Source organism: Oncorhynchus mykiss, chromosome 25 (assembly GCF_057628025.1).
Source record: "Oncorhynchus mykiss isolate SJ-2025 chromosome 25, ASM5762802v1, whole genome shotgun sequence".
Taxonomy (NCBI): Eukaryota; Metazoa; Chordata; class Actinopteri; order Salmoniformes; family Salmonidae; genus Oncorhynchus; species Oncorhynchus mykiss.
Window position 1 is genome coordinate 59,671,762 of NC_143046.1, and position 13,869 is coordinate 59,685,630.

The 13,869-nt window shown below is 43.4% G+C and overlaps 1 protein-coding gene across 6 annotated transcripts in view; it reads right to left on the bottom strand.

Moving 5' to 3' along the window:
• Positions 1-13,869, bottom strand: part of LOC110505385 (EARP-interacting protein homolog) — a 99,048-nt gene that overhangs the window by 13,986 nt on the left and 71,193 nt on the right. For 2 of the 6 annotated variants that reach the window (XM_036962853.2, XM_090220653.1), the window contains 3 exons: positions 12,029-12,196; positions 7,964-8,131; positions 3,144-3,459 (listed from right to left, as the gene is read on the bottom strand). In XM_036962853.2, coding sequence (XP_036818748.1) covers positions 3,285-3,459; positions 7,964-8,131; positions 12,029-12,196 — 511 coding nt within the window. In that variant the 3' untranslated portion in view covers positions 3,144-3,284. Of the gene's footprint in view, positions 1-3,143; positions 3,460-7,963; positions 8,132-12,028; positions 12,197-13,869 lie in introns of those variants that run through there. The other 4 variants (XM_090220655.1, XM_090220654.1, XM_090220656.1 and 1 more) reach the window with 2 other exon arrangements.

Genomic DNA, 13,869 nt, shown 5'->3' on the forward strand with positions numbered 1-13,869 from the left:
TGCCCTACAGTAATGGACACAGTATAATACACTTTAATTACAATCAAATATTGTATTTCTTACACAATGACAAATGGCAACCAGAGTTGAAAACAACAGTTTAGAAATAACTTTGATGACCAAAGTTTTGAAAATCTATTTACTAATTCAATACTTATTGATTGAAATGCTCAAATATCTGGGAGGCGTTTGGGGAAGAACTAAATTGGTTTTAATGGATTTCATGGTGTGACAGTTTCTAGCCAGACTGTGTGACTGTGTGATTGACACACAAGTTGTGAGTGGCTGTAACCTCTGCCTCTGTCATGTTCTTAAACTGTGCTCCATTGATCGAACATACTCAAGCTGCCACATCACATTGCCATAAGACTAGCGACGAACTCAGCATAAACTCTAATCATATCAATCAGCTCTCTATGAAATTCCACCCTCATAGGACCTATACCCATTCAATAGAAGCTATTGTTTGACAGACTGTTTCATTTATGTTATCAGCACAAATAAAGCTTGCCACTGTAGGCTTTATTCAGAATAGGAATGAGTCACAAATAATATGTATTCATGTACCTTAAAATCAGCACTGTACAACCAACATTGTAAATGTCAAATAGTATTGTACCGTTTCTACACACACACAAAGCAACCACAACATTCCCACACTCCTCTCCAGTGTGGGCAACCTCATGACTTCAACGTCCCTCATCAAGCATGGCCACTCCATCTCCATGGAGACACAGAGGGCATGTATGCGGAAATTTGGCACTGGACATGAGAGACGAACGCAATTACAGCTTTTGAGAAGCAATTATATATATTGCCATGTTGTGGCAAAGCCCCATAAATAACAGCACATCCACTGGTGCTTGTTCTGTGACGGAGGAATAATATGGCTGAGAAAAGCTGTTGACTGTGTGGAAGGTTGCACGCTCCCACGTGGCCTTCTGTGATGTCCAGGGCCATTGTGCTCTGTTGTTCCATAAGAAAGAGGGTCAATCTGTTTGACAAAGGCTTAATGATATCAAACATGAGGACTATTTCTATGGATTTGACACTGAGCTACAATACGGAAGCATGGAGATATAAAAAAAAATTAAACAAGTCTGCTAAGAAGAGCATGTTGGGCCTTTTGTCTGGTTTTTGTAAGACATACAGAAAATCGTATAAATGTAAATCTGCCAGCACTAGTGCTTGACTGTGTGGAGTCCCTATATCCATGAGAGACCGGTGAGGGGTGGGGGGCACATTTAAATCAGAGATTCAGAAATGGTACAAGAAGACAAAGGGATAAATAATAATTTCCTAAATATAGACTGTGCCTGTGATTTCAGTGAGGGCTTGATAGTCTCGTTCGCCCCAGCTAAAGCACTTGATCTGCTGAGAAGGATGCTAAATAAGCAGCTTATGACACAAGCGCTAGCTAGCTTCCCCGGTCTATGGGGTGTTTGTCAGCGTAAGTAGTTATGCGAGTTAAGCATCAAAGAGCTCGGACCACATTTCAATGTGGCAACACCACTTCCACCACCATCTAGCTAAAAAGCCTAGGAAATTCCTTTAGTGTACGCAATGCCGGGACACAGAGACAGCATAGATGTATGCATGTATGAATACGGTTTGTCCTGTATTTTTCCTGCATGATTGATGGATCAGAGACTTTACAAGAACACGCATATAAACACGTGAACGTTTGATGTGATGCTGCCTGCAGGCAAGCCAGGCTCCGGCATTCAGTAAGAGCTTCCTGAGGATAGACCATCCCTGGGGTTTCCCCATTAATGTCAGGCAAAATTTCCTCCACAACATTCCCAACACATATCCAACCACCTCCCAACCCTCAGGACAACCTCTCGCAGGTGCCACAATGGTCTTAGTCTTTGCCAGTTGTTCACTCCTTCCGCAACATTCCCAACCTTTTCCAAATGCTCAGACAACCTACCACGGGTCCTTCCAATGTCTCTCTGATGTTTTTCCCAAAGTGTCCGTTTTCTCTCCACCCTTCTTGGATCGCCTGCCTGGTGTTTGCGCATTGTTTGTTTTTCAAGGGATTGTGATCATTTTCTGAATGCAAATGAAAGGGCCTCTTGAAGGTAATAATCACCTGGGTTGCTCTCTTGCTCCGAACACATGAATAAGTCATTAAATGAAATCTAATTTAATTTACTTCATTTCCAGAGCAGCTGAATCCAATTCCGCCTGCGTCCTCGGAGGAGGGCATCCGTATGACCCTCAGGTTTTTTAGGACTATTTAAAACATCACACAGAAATGAATATTTATTTTACCTTTATTTAACTTGGCAAGTCCGTTAAAGAACAAATTCTTACTTTCATCGACGGCCTAGGAACAGTGGGTTAACTGCCTTGTTCAGTGGGTAGAACGACAGATTTTTACCTTGTCAGCTCGGGGATTCAATCTTGCAACCTTTGGTTACTAGTCCAACGCTCTAACCACTAGGCTACCTGCACATGTGAAGCAATGTAGGGTATTTTGAATTCATGCCAAGATAACAAAGGAGAAATCGAGGCAATGGAGATGAAAGCAGGAAACATAGTGAGGCATGACTCCATGGGGGGGTTTAGACAAGCAGCTGCCATTCTGCATAATATTTAGATTGCATAGGAAACACAATAAAGGCTCAGGCTTTACTTGAAGTGTTCTTCCTCTACTCTGCATGTCTCTTGCTAGGATTTCAGTTCAGTACATATTTGAACTTGAACCAACTTTCAAATATACAGTGTAGACTGACATCTCAATTACATGTAAACTGGGGACACCGTAAGAAATGTATCTTGATTCATCCAGGTTATTTTCAAGAGATACTTGACCCTTTTAACCAACAACAAACCTCAGGGGTAAGTACAGTAACATAACGCATCTAGAGTTCACATGTAAAGTGTGTAATTGACTATTTGCTGTTCTCAATAAAACACTAAAGACAACTCCTTTTAAAACCGTTTGTAAATCTCAGCCTTGCCCATCCATTGGATACAGTATCTGCCAGTCACCTGTGATATCAACCATGACGCCATCTTGGATTGGAGATCCGGGTTCTTGACATGAAGATGCTCGTCACCACCGCTGACAGGTACACTGCACTAGGGGTCATGTGACTGTGTGACACAGACGATAGTTGTCAGTCGTGCCGGGCTTTGTGTGCAGGGTCTGCCGAGTGTGGCTCCCCTGACGGGTGTCGGACACGGTCGGCTCCCCTCCTCATCGCTCCTCCTTCCTCGCCCTCTTCTCCGTCACTCTATGATGAGTCCAGTCGTCGGCCCAGTGTGTAGTCTGTCTAGAGCAGGATATGGTATTTGAGTGCACGGGGGACCCTGTTGATGACCAGTCTGCCATCATAGCTGAGAGAGGCAAAGAGCCATGGGTCTGCTGAGGACCACTCTACTGCGTACACACTGTCCTCATGCTCCTCATAGGTAGAGATGATACTGTCCTGCAGGGGCTCCTTGCTCCTAGAACACACACATGTACACAAACACACACTGATTCACACTCACAAATTCATGCACACGCGTGCGAACGCACACACAGTGTGAAAAGGCAGTTGAATATGGAGAGTTTCTATTTTTGAGACGGTAGATCAGCTTTAATACTGCAGATAGATTGTCACTTCCATCAACGTAATTGTCTGCATCATTTCCAATCCCCCATATACAGTGCATTCGGAAAGTTTTCAGACCCATTCACTTTTGACAAATTTTGTTAAATTACAGCCTTATTCAAAATAGATTAAATATAATTTGTTTTCATCATCCCACACACAATACCCCATAATGACAAAGCGAAAACTTTTTTGTTGTTGTATTTTTTGCTAATTGAGCTCAGGTGCATCCTGTTTCCATTGATCATCCTTCAATCAAGTTGTGGAAACATCTCGAGTCCACCTGTGGTAAATTCAATTGATTGAACATGATTTGGAAAGGAACACACCTGTATAAGGTTACAGTTGACAGTGCAGGTCAGAGCAGAAACCAAACACAGGATTGTGTCGAGGCACAGATCTGGGGAAGGGTAGCAAAAAATGTCTGCAGCATGTAAGGTCCCCAAGAACACAGTGGCCTCCATCATTCTTAAATGGAAGAAGTTTGGAACCAACAAGACTCTTCCTAGAGCTGGCTGCCCAGCCATACTGAGCAATCGGGGGTAAGGACCTTGATCGGGGAGGTGACAAAGAACCCAATGGCCACTTTGACAGAGCTCCAGAGTTCCTCTGTGGAGATGAGAGAAACTTCCAAAATGACAACCCTCTCTGCAGCACTCCACCAATCAGGCATTTATGGTAGAGTGGCCAGATAGAAGCCACTACTCAGTAAAAGGCACATGTCAGCCAGCTTGGCGTTTGCCAAAAGGCACCTAAAGGACTCACAGACCATGAGAAACAAGATTCTCTGGTCTGATGAAACCAAGAATGAACTCTTAAGCCTGAATGCCAAGCGTCACGTCTGGAGGAAACCTGGCACCATCCCTACGGTAAAGCATGGTGGTGGCAGCATCATGCTGTGGGGATGTTTTTCAGCAGCAGGGACAGGGATACTAGTCAGGATCGCAGGAAAGATGAATGCAAAGTACAGAGAAATCCTTGATGAAAACCTGCTGCAGAGTGCTCAGGACCTTAGATCGGGTGAAGTTTCACCTTCCAACAGGGCAAAGACCCTAACCACATGGAAAAGACAATGCAGGAGTGGCTTCGGGACAAGTCTCTGAATGTCCTTGAGCGGCTCAGCCAGAGCAGAAACTCCCCAAATACAGGTATGCCAAGCTTGTAGTGTCATACTCAATTCCTCGCAGGGAACAGCCTTAATTTCTCAGAACAAGAATAGACTGATGAGTTTCAGTAGAAAGGTCTTTGTTTCGGGACATTTTGAGCCTGTAATCGAACCCACAAATGCTGACGCTCCAGATACTCAACTAGTCTAAAGAAGGCCAATTGTATTGCTTCTTTAAACAGAACAACAGTTTTCAGCTACGCTAACATAATTGCAAAAGGGTTTTCAAATGATCAATTAGCCTTTTAAAATGACAAACTTGGATTAGCCAACACAACGTGCCGTTGGAACACAGGAGTGATGGTTGCTGATTCCATTAAAAGTCAGCCGTTTCCAGCTACAATAGTCATTTACAACATTAACAATGTCTACAATGTATTTCTGATCAATTTGATGTTATTTTAATGGACAAAAAATGTGCTATTCTTTCAAAAACAAGGACATTTCTAAGTGACCCCAAACTTTTATTATTTTCCCCTAACCGTACCACCCCTCCCCTAATTGGAGAAAACTAATGTACAACTTCTACAGGCTTCTACATCCAGCGTATACACACAGCTGAAGTCAGAAGTTTACATACACCTTAGCCAAATACATTTAAACTCAGTTTTTCACAATTCCTGACATTGAATCCTAGTAAAAATTCTCTGTCTTCGGTCCGTTAGGATCACCATTTTATTTTAAATAATTATTTATTTCAGCTTTTATTTCTTTCATCACATTCCCAGTGGGTCAGAAGTTTACATACACTCAATTAGTATTTGGTAGCATTGCCTTTAAATTGTTTAACTTGGGTCAAACGTTTCAAGTAGCCTCCACAAGCAATACCTTGACTTTGTTGTCCTTAAGCCATTTTGCCACAACTTTGGAAGTATGCTTGGGGTCCTTGTCCATTTGGAAGGCGCATTTGCAACCAAGCCTTAACTTCCTGACTGATGTCTTGAGATGTTGCTTCAATATATCCACATAATTTTCCTACCTCATGATGCCATCTATTTTGTGAAGTTCACCAGTCCCTCATGCAGCAAAGCACCCCCCAAAACATGACGCTGCTTGCAAGCCTCCCCCTTTTTCCTCCAAACATAACGATGGTCATTATGGCCAAACAGTTCTATTTTTGTTTCATCAGACCAGTGGACATTTCTCCAAAAAGTATGATCTTTGTCCCCATGTGCAGTTGCAAACTGTAGTCTGGCTTTTTGTATGGCAGTTTTGGAGTAGTGGCTTCTTCCTTTGTGCCTGTTTCCTCCAGAATCTTCACAAGGTCCTTTGCTGTTGTTCTGGGATTGATTTGCACTTTTCTCACCAAAGTACATTAATCTCTAGGAGACAGAACACATCTCCTCCCTGAGCAGTATGACGGCTGCGTGGTCCCATGGTGTTTATACTTGCGTACTATTGTTTGTGCAGATGAACGTGTTACTTTCAGGCGTTTTGGAAATTGCTCCCAAGGATGAACCAAACTTGTGGAGGTCTACAATTGTATTCCTGAGGTCTTGGCTGATTTCATTTGATTTGATTTTCCCATGATGTCAAGCGAAGAGACACTGAGTTTGAAGGTAGGCCTTGAAATACATTCACAGGTACACATCCAACTGACTAAAATTATGTCAATTAGCCTATCAGAAGCTTCTAAAGCCATGACATCATTTTCTGGAATTTTCTAAGCTGTTTAAAGGCACAGTCAACTTAGTGTATGTAAACTTCTGAACCACTGGAATTATGATACAGTGAATTATAAATGAAATAATCTGTGAAATTTGTGGAGTGGTTGAAAAACGTGTTTTAATGACTCCAACCTAAGTGTATGAAAATGTCTGACTTCAACTGTTGTACACACATTTTACGGGCTAACTATATTTGACATTAGTTATCTTGTTGTTTTTAGTCCACCCTACACTAAACCCCTCCCTTCTATCTCTGGACACCATCCAATTTGGATTTTTATTTGGACAAGGCTACAGACAAACACACACACACAAAAGGTTACATTACTCATAACCTCCACTCATAGTCTCTGGCCTGGTTGTGATAACACCAGGTACAGTACTCCTCTACCCTGGCTTCCTTTACATACAATAGGCTATTTACTGCACTCTCCGAAAAAAAGGGTTTGGCTACAGTATTGTTCCCTGGGGTAGAAAAATATCTAAATACACAATGTACCTTCATAGGTGGACATAAGGATCTCACATGATACTGTTCGGTACGTTTCAGGGTACATGTGTGAATAGTATAATGGTACAAATTATTTATGTACTCAATATTTCATATATGAAGGTACAATCATTGGAGGTGTGGCTTAGTGGGGGTGTGGCTTTCAGTTAGTTATTTTTGGCCACCTGGGAGGGGAAGTGTTGGACCAATTTAAGTGGTCTATGGCAGTGTTAATTCAAGTTTGAGCATGTCCGCTGCCAGTTCTGGAGTCTTTATAAAGGCTTGCATAAGAGTATATGACAATAAAGAGCTGTAATTAATATTGCAGTGAGCTTAATGCAACACTGGGGGACCTAGTCAAGAGGCTGGCGTAATGGTTAAGGTGTTTGACTGTCGCTGGACCCTGGTTCCAGTCCCGGTCGGGGCTACTGAAATTGCTACACTGGTGTCAGAAGTGAGATGGCGAAGAGGTGTGTACAAGTGAGGGACTTTATATAGAGAAAAGGAAAACATTTTGCCACTTAAAAGGAACAAACGGTGGTACCCTAAAAAGGTAAACACGTTTGGCTCTTTTAAGGTACAAACTGCAAGAGGACAATGATGCACTTCTAACTAATGGTACAATGGACGTAACTACTACAGTGACAAGCGTTTGTACCCCTTTAAGTACAATTTGGTTACTTTTTTCCTGAGAGAACGCATGCTATTCACAATGTGTAGTGACAGTTATTTGGCACAGAAATTGAACCATCACAAAATAGGGCATGGCAAAGAGTTGGTGAAGTTCAAGACCAGAGAACTAGAATCAGAGCACAAACTCTAGATTGAATTGATAAAATAATCATAATGATTAGTAACTGTTGCATTGAAAATCCGATGAAAGATTATGACAGTGGACAGTTATGGTTGAGATTGATCCAGTATGGCTATAAGGGGGGACAGGTCTGGACAAATATGTCCGAAAGTGGACCGTGTTGACAGTCATGACTAAGTGGACAGATATGTCATAGAGGTTTTGACTTAGTGTCCATACTTGTCGTACTGGTTGTTGTCCTCTCCGTCGCTGAGGTCATCGTCGTCCACCAGGTGACCGAAGGGCTCGGAGGAGATGGACACCATGTTGGACAGAATCACCCTGCTGTCACTGCTGCCGGTCAGCACCAGCTGATCATGAGAGTGGTTGTAGCGAACGCTCCACACCCTGGGTGGTGGGCACACACACACACAAAGAGAATCAGTGAATGGGTGTTTTTAATCCATCTATATATCCTCTTTCCTTTTGTCTCTTATCCTTTTGGCTCCTCAATCCATGTACGTGTGTGGTAATTGAGATGGATCTGGGCTTTGTTTCCCTGCTGCTTAGTTTGTACTGCCGTGAGGTGTTGTATAATTATGGTTAGCTAATAAAGGTAATCATTCTGTAAACTCCTAAGCCGTCCCTCTCCAGCACTCTCTTTTCCTTCTTCACTTGCTGTCCTTCCCTCCCAATCACTATATCCTCTCTCTATATCTCGGTCTCTCTCTCAAAGCCTAGGGCAGAGCTCAGTGGTGGAGCTCCTCATAGAGAGGGATTGAAGGATAACTGGGCTGTTGACATAAAATCTGGCTCAGCGCACCCTTTCCCTGCGTTCGGCTAATCTTCTTCCCTCCTGAAAAATAGTTCCTAATACCCAGAGCCCCGAGGCCCTCGGAGCACTGCTCAGAAATCACACACTGTAGACTACTATCAGAATGGGATCACATCTACACTGCTCTGGATATATTTGGCCAGTTGGCCAGTATGTATGTATGTGTGTGTGTGTGTGTGTGTGTGTGTGTGTGTGTGTGTGTGTGTGTGTGTGTGTGTGTGTGTGTGGTTTGGGGAGTGAGAGGGGTTGTAGGGTGGATGTGTGTTTGTGTGTATGTACAGTAATGCAATGTACTTAATCTCAGAACGTATGTTGGTAGCAGCAACAAACTTCTCCACAGCCATTATCTATTCAGCTCACACCAGAGAGAAAGAGAGCCAGAGCGTGTCTCCACACACACACACACACACACACACACACACACACACACACACGCCTGAATACTGCAGTACACTGTGTTCAGCTACTTACTGAGCACTGCAGCTCATCACAGAATAGCTACAGTAACCCACACCTGAACACGGCAGTGCAATGTAATTAACCATCACAGAATGTATGTTTGTAGCAGCAGCAAGCTTCTCGTCATACAGTAACAACACACACATTGTGACAGGGTCAGTATAAAATAAGCTAAAAGCACACGTATATCAGCGGAATATGACTGTTTTGCAAACTGATGCTAATTGGTAGGAATGTTGTTCATGCTCTCAAATCCAATTTTATTGGTCACATATACATGGTTAGCAGATGTTAATGCGAGTGTAGTGAAATGCTTGTGCTTCTAGTTCCGACCATGCAGTAATATCTAACAAGTAATCTAACCTAACAATTTCACAACAACTAGCTTATACACACAAGTGTAAAGGAATGAATAAGAATATGTACAGTGGGGCAAAAAAAGTATTTAGTCAGCCACCAATTGTGCAAGTTCTCCCCCTTAGAAAGATGAGAGAGGCCTGTAATTTTCATCATAGGTAAACTTCAACTATAACAGACAAAATGAGAAGAAAAAAATCCAGAAAATCACATTGTAGGAATTTTAATGAATTTATTTGCAAATTATGGTGGAAAATAAGTATTTGGTCACCTACAAACAAGCAAGATTTCTGTCTCTCACAGACCTGTAACTTCTTCTTTAAGAGGCTCCTCTGTCCTCCACTCGTTACCTGTATTAATGGCACCTGTTTGAACTTGTTATCAGTATAAAATATACCTGTCCACAACCTCAAACAGTCACACTCCAAACTCCACTATGGCCAAGACCAAAGAGCTGTCAAAGCAATCTTGAAGCTTGGAATCCGATTGGTCGGACCAGCGTTGAACAGACCTGAGCGTGGGTGCTTCCTGTTTTAGTTTCTGTCTATGGGCTGGGAGCAACAAAATTGAGTCATGGTCAGCTTTTCTGAAAGGAGGGCGGGGGAAGGCCTTATATGCGTCGCGGAAGTTAGAATAACAATGATCCAGTGTTTTGCCAGCCCGGGACACGCATTCGATATGCTGATAGAATTTAGGAAGCCTTGTTTTCAGATTAGCCTTGTTAAAATCCCCAGCTTCAATAAATGCATCCTCAGGATATGTGGTTTCCAGTTAAAATATTGTCAAATGAAGTTCGTTCAGGGCCGTCGATGTGTCTGCTTGGGGGGGAATATACACGACTGTGATTATGATCAAAGATAATTCTCTTGGTAGAAAATGCGGTCGGCATTTGATTGTGAGGAATTCTAAGTCAGGTGAACAAAAGGACTTGAGTTCCTGTATGTTGTTATGATCACACCACGTCTCGTTAATCATAAAGCATACACCCCTGCCCTTCTTCTTACCAGAGAGATGCTTGTTTCTGTCGGCGCGATGCGTGAAGAAACCAGGTGGCTGTACCGACTCCGAAAGCGTGTTTCGAGTGAGCCATATTTCCATGAAACAAAGAACGTTACAGTCTCTGATGTCTCTCTGGAAGGCATCCCTTGCTCGGATTTCGTCTACCTTGTTGTCAAGAGACTGAACATTGGCGAGTAGTATGCTCGGGGACAGATTATTTCACTTGTAATTCACTGTATCACAATTCCAGTGGGTCAGAAGTTTACATACACTAAGTTGACTGTGCCTTTAAACAACTTGGAAAATTCCAGAAAATGATGTCATGGCTTTAGAAGCTTCTGATAGGCTAATTGACATCATGTGAGTCAATTGGAGGTGTATCTGTGGATGTATTTCAAGGCCTACCTTCAAACTCAGTGCCTCTTTGCTTGACATCATGGGAAAATCAAAAGAAATCAGTCAAGACCTCAGACAAATTGTAGCCCTCCACAAGTCTGGTTCATCCTTGGGAGCAATATCCAAATGCCTGAAGGTACCACGTTCATCTGTACAAAACATAGTACGCAAGTATAAACACCATGGGACCACGCAGCCGTCATACCGTTCAGGAAGGAGATGCGTTCTGTCTCCTAGAGATGAACGTATTCTGGTGTGAAAAGTGCAAATCAATCCCAGAACAACAGCAAAGGACCTTGTGAAGATGCTGGAGGAAACAGGTACAAAAGTATCCATAGCCACAGTAAAACAAGTCCTATATCGACAACCTGAAAGGACGCTCAGCAAGGAAGAAGCCACTGCTCCAAAACTGCCAGAAAAAAGTCTGACTACGGTTTGCAACTGCACATGGGGACAAAGATCATACTTTTTGGAGAAATGTCCTCTGGTCTGATGAAACAAAAATAGAACTGTTTGGCCATAATGACCATTGTTATGTTTGGAGGAAAAAGGGGGATGCTTGCAAGCTGAAGAACACCATCCCAACCGTGAAGCACGGGGTGGAAGCATACTGTTGTGGGGTGCTTTGCTGTAGGAGAGACTGGTGAACTTCACAAAATAGATGGCAACATGAGGCAGGAAAATTATGTGGATATATTGAAGCAACATCTCAAGACATCAGTCAGGAAGCTAAAGCTTGGTCGCAAATGGGTCTTCCAAATGGACAACGACCCCAAGCATAATTTCAAAATGTGGCAAAATGGCTTAAGGACAACAAAGTCAAGGTATTGGAGTGGCCATCACAAAGCCCTGACCTCAAGAACTAAAAAAACATGTGCGAGCAAGAGGCCAACAAACCTGACTCGGTTACACCAGCTCTGTCAGGAGGAATGGGACAAAACTTATTGTGGGAATCTTGTGGAAGGCTACCCGAAACGTTTGACCCAAATGAAACAATTTAAAGGCAATACACTCAATTAGTATTTGGTAGCATGTAAACTTCTGACCCACTGGGAATGTGATGAAATAATGAAATCTCTCCACTATTATTCTGACATATCAGATTCTTAAAATAAAGTGGTGATCCTAATTGACCTAAGACAGGACATTTTTACTAGGATTAAATGTCAGGAATTGTGATGTATTTGGCTAAGGTGTATGTAAACTTCCGACTTCAACTGTATATCTGCTATGTGTGTGTGTGTGTGACAGGTGCCCACCAGTGAGAGTGCTCCTCCAGGCTCTTGACTGGCTCGTTGATGTTTCTCACGTCCCAAAATTTGACCTTGCAGTCGTCCCCACAGCTGGCCAGGTAGTACTGTTTGTTGGGATTGAAGTCAAGGTCTCGAACCAGTTGCCCATGAGCATTCTCTATACAGTAGATCTGACTGGAAAAGAGAGTGAAAGGGATGAGGGGGGAGGAGAGGGGGAATGAGAGATAGAGAGAGAGAGAGAGATGACAGAAGAGGGTGAGAAGGGTGAGAAAAAGGGGGAATGATGTGAGCGAGAGAAAGTGAGAGTGAACGCCACAGCAACCCTGATGACATAAATCATGGAGAGAAGCCTGTAGTGGTTCTCTACACTAGGTGAAGGCCAGACCGTATTTCCAGTCCTATAAAAGCCTGACGTGTAATAAAGCCAGGAGTCACAACCAAACACGGCCTTGGCTTCCTGGTCCTGCTCGTCCCGGGTGGGGAGAGGTCAGTGTTAAGGCACGAGGAAAGAAATGAGAGAGCAAAGAAGAGAGGAGAGACTTTTCCGCTTCAGATTATGTTCATGTTGTAAACCTACTCTCTTCTCTACTCCTCCACAGGACCCTGTACCCTTCCTCTCATCTCCTCTTCTGTCCTCTCCTCCCCTTCCCCAGTCATTCCTACCTCTCATCCGCTCTTTTCCCCCACTCCACCCCTCCGATCATCTTCCCTCCCTCTCCTGCTGTGATGACTGAAGAGGAACCAGGGCGGTCTATTGAAACAGCGTTAGACCCAATGTTCTCTGCTCCCCTCTCTCCTCCACCAGACACCATCTACCCTGCTGATCTCATTATACAAATAACATGCTAATTAAAAATCTCATTAAAAAGGGAGGGAAAAGAAAATAACCTGAGGGATTCAATGAGATCAGGATGACGGTCTGTAATGGCTCTATGACTATATGGTTTACTTGTTATATGGTTATTAGATTCTGCCACTGGACCTCAGCAAACTGGATGAGACCACACTTGGACTTCACAGAGGGCCCAGACACTGGCAGCAGCTCCTTCCTCTAACCAAACAAAATTACAACACTCTTTAATCTTGTGACTTTAAAATGACTTGAGTGTGTGGAGTCACTTTGCTGTCAAGTGCACAATCTGCTCACCATTGACTGCCTCGGCATGACCTCTGGCCAGGGGTTTGACAGTGTGTGTGTGTTTGTGCTGTGTCGTAAACTCTGTCCTCCATGGAATAGGACGCATGAGGGAAATGGAGCAGGAAATTGGGTTAGTTTCGGTGCTTCCAGAATGCTTCTGAGCACCCCACTCCACTCGGCAAATATGAAATGGGGATCCTGAGCAAAGCCTGGCTGGAACCCTCCTCACAAAGTATTAAGGATTATATGCCTTCCTAGCCTAAGCCTGCGGACACAGTGAAACCAAATCGAAACTCATCCTCCTTTACGTCAGTGAGGGCCAGAACAATCTACAACACACACACACACACACACACACACAGTAAAGGGGTTACCATGAATTTGACAGTAATTTACAGGCAGCTCTGTGGCAAGTAAAATTCTGTATTTAATATTTGTGCACAAGGGCAAAACTTTCACTGGGGACGGGGCAGGGGTCATGTCACCCCCACATTCTGAAATTGCATTTTTGTCACCCCCGGTTTTATCATTGCCCTGTGATACAAAAAGAAGTGTCATCGGTGTGTGTAAGGACCATGCGGACACCTCAGAGCAGAGCGGTCAGGTAGGCTGTCTGGCTGTGTCAGCCGGCTAGATTTAGGACCGCCTGGACACCACCACAGAGCGTTTGGACAAGCTGTGGGAAGGCAACGCTTCTGAAAGGCTGGCT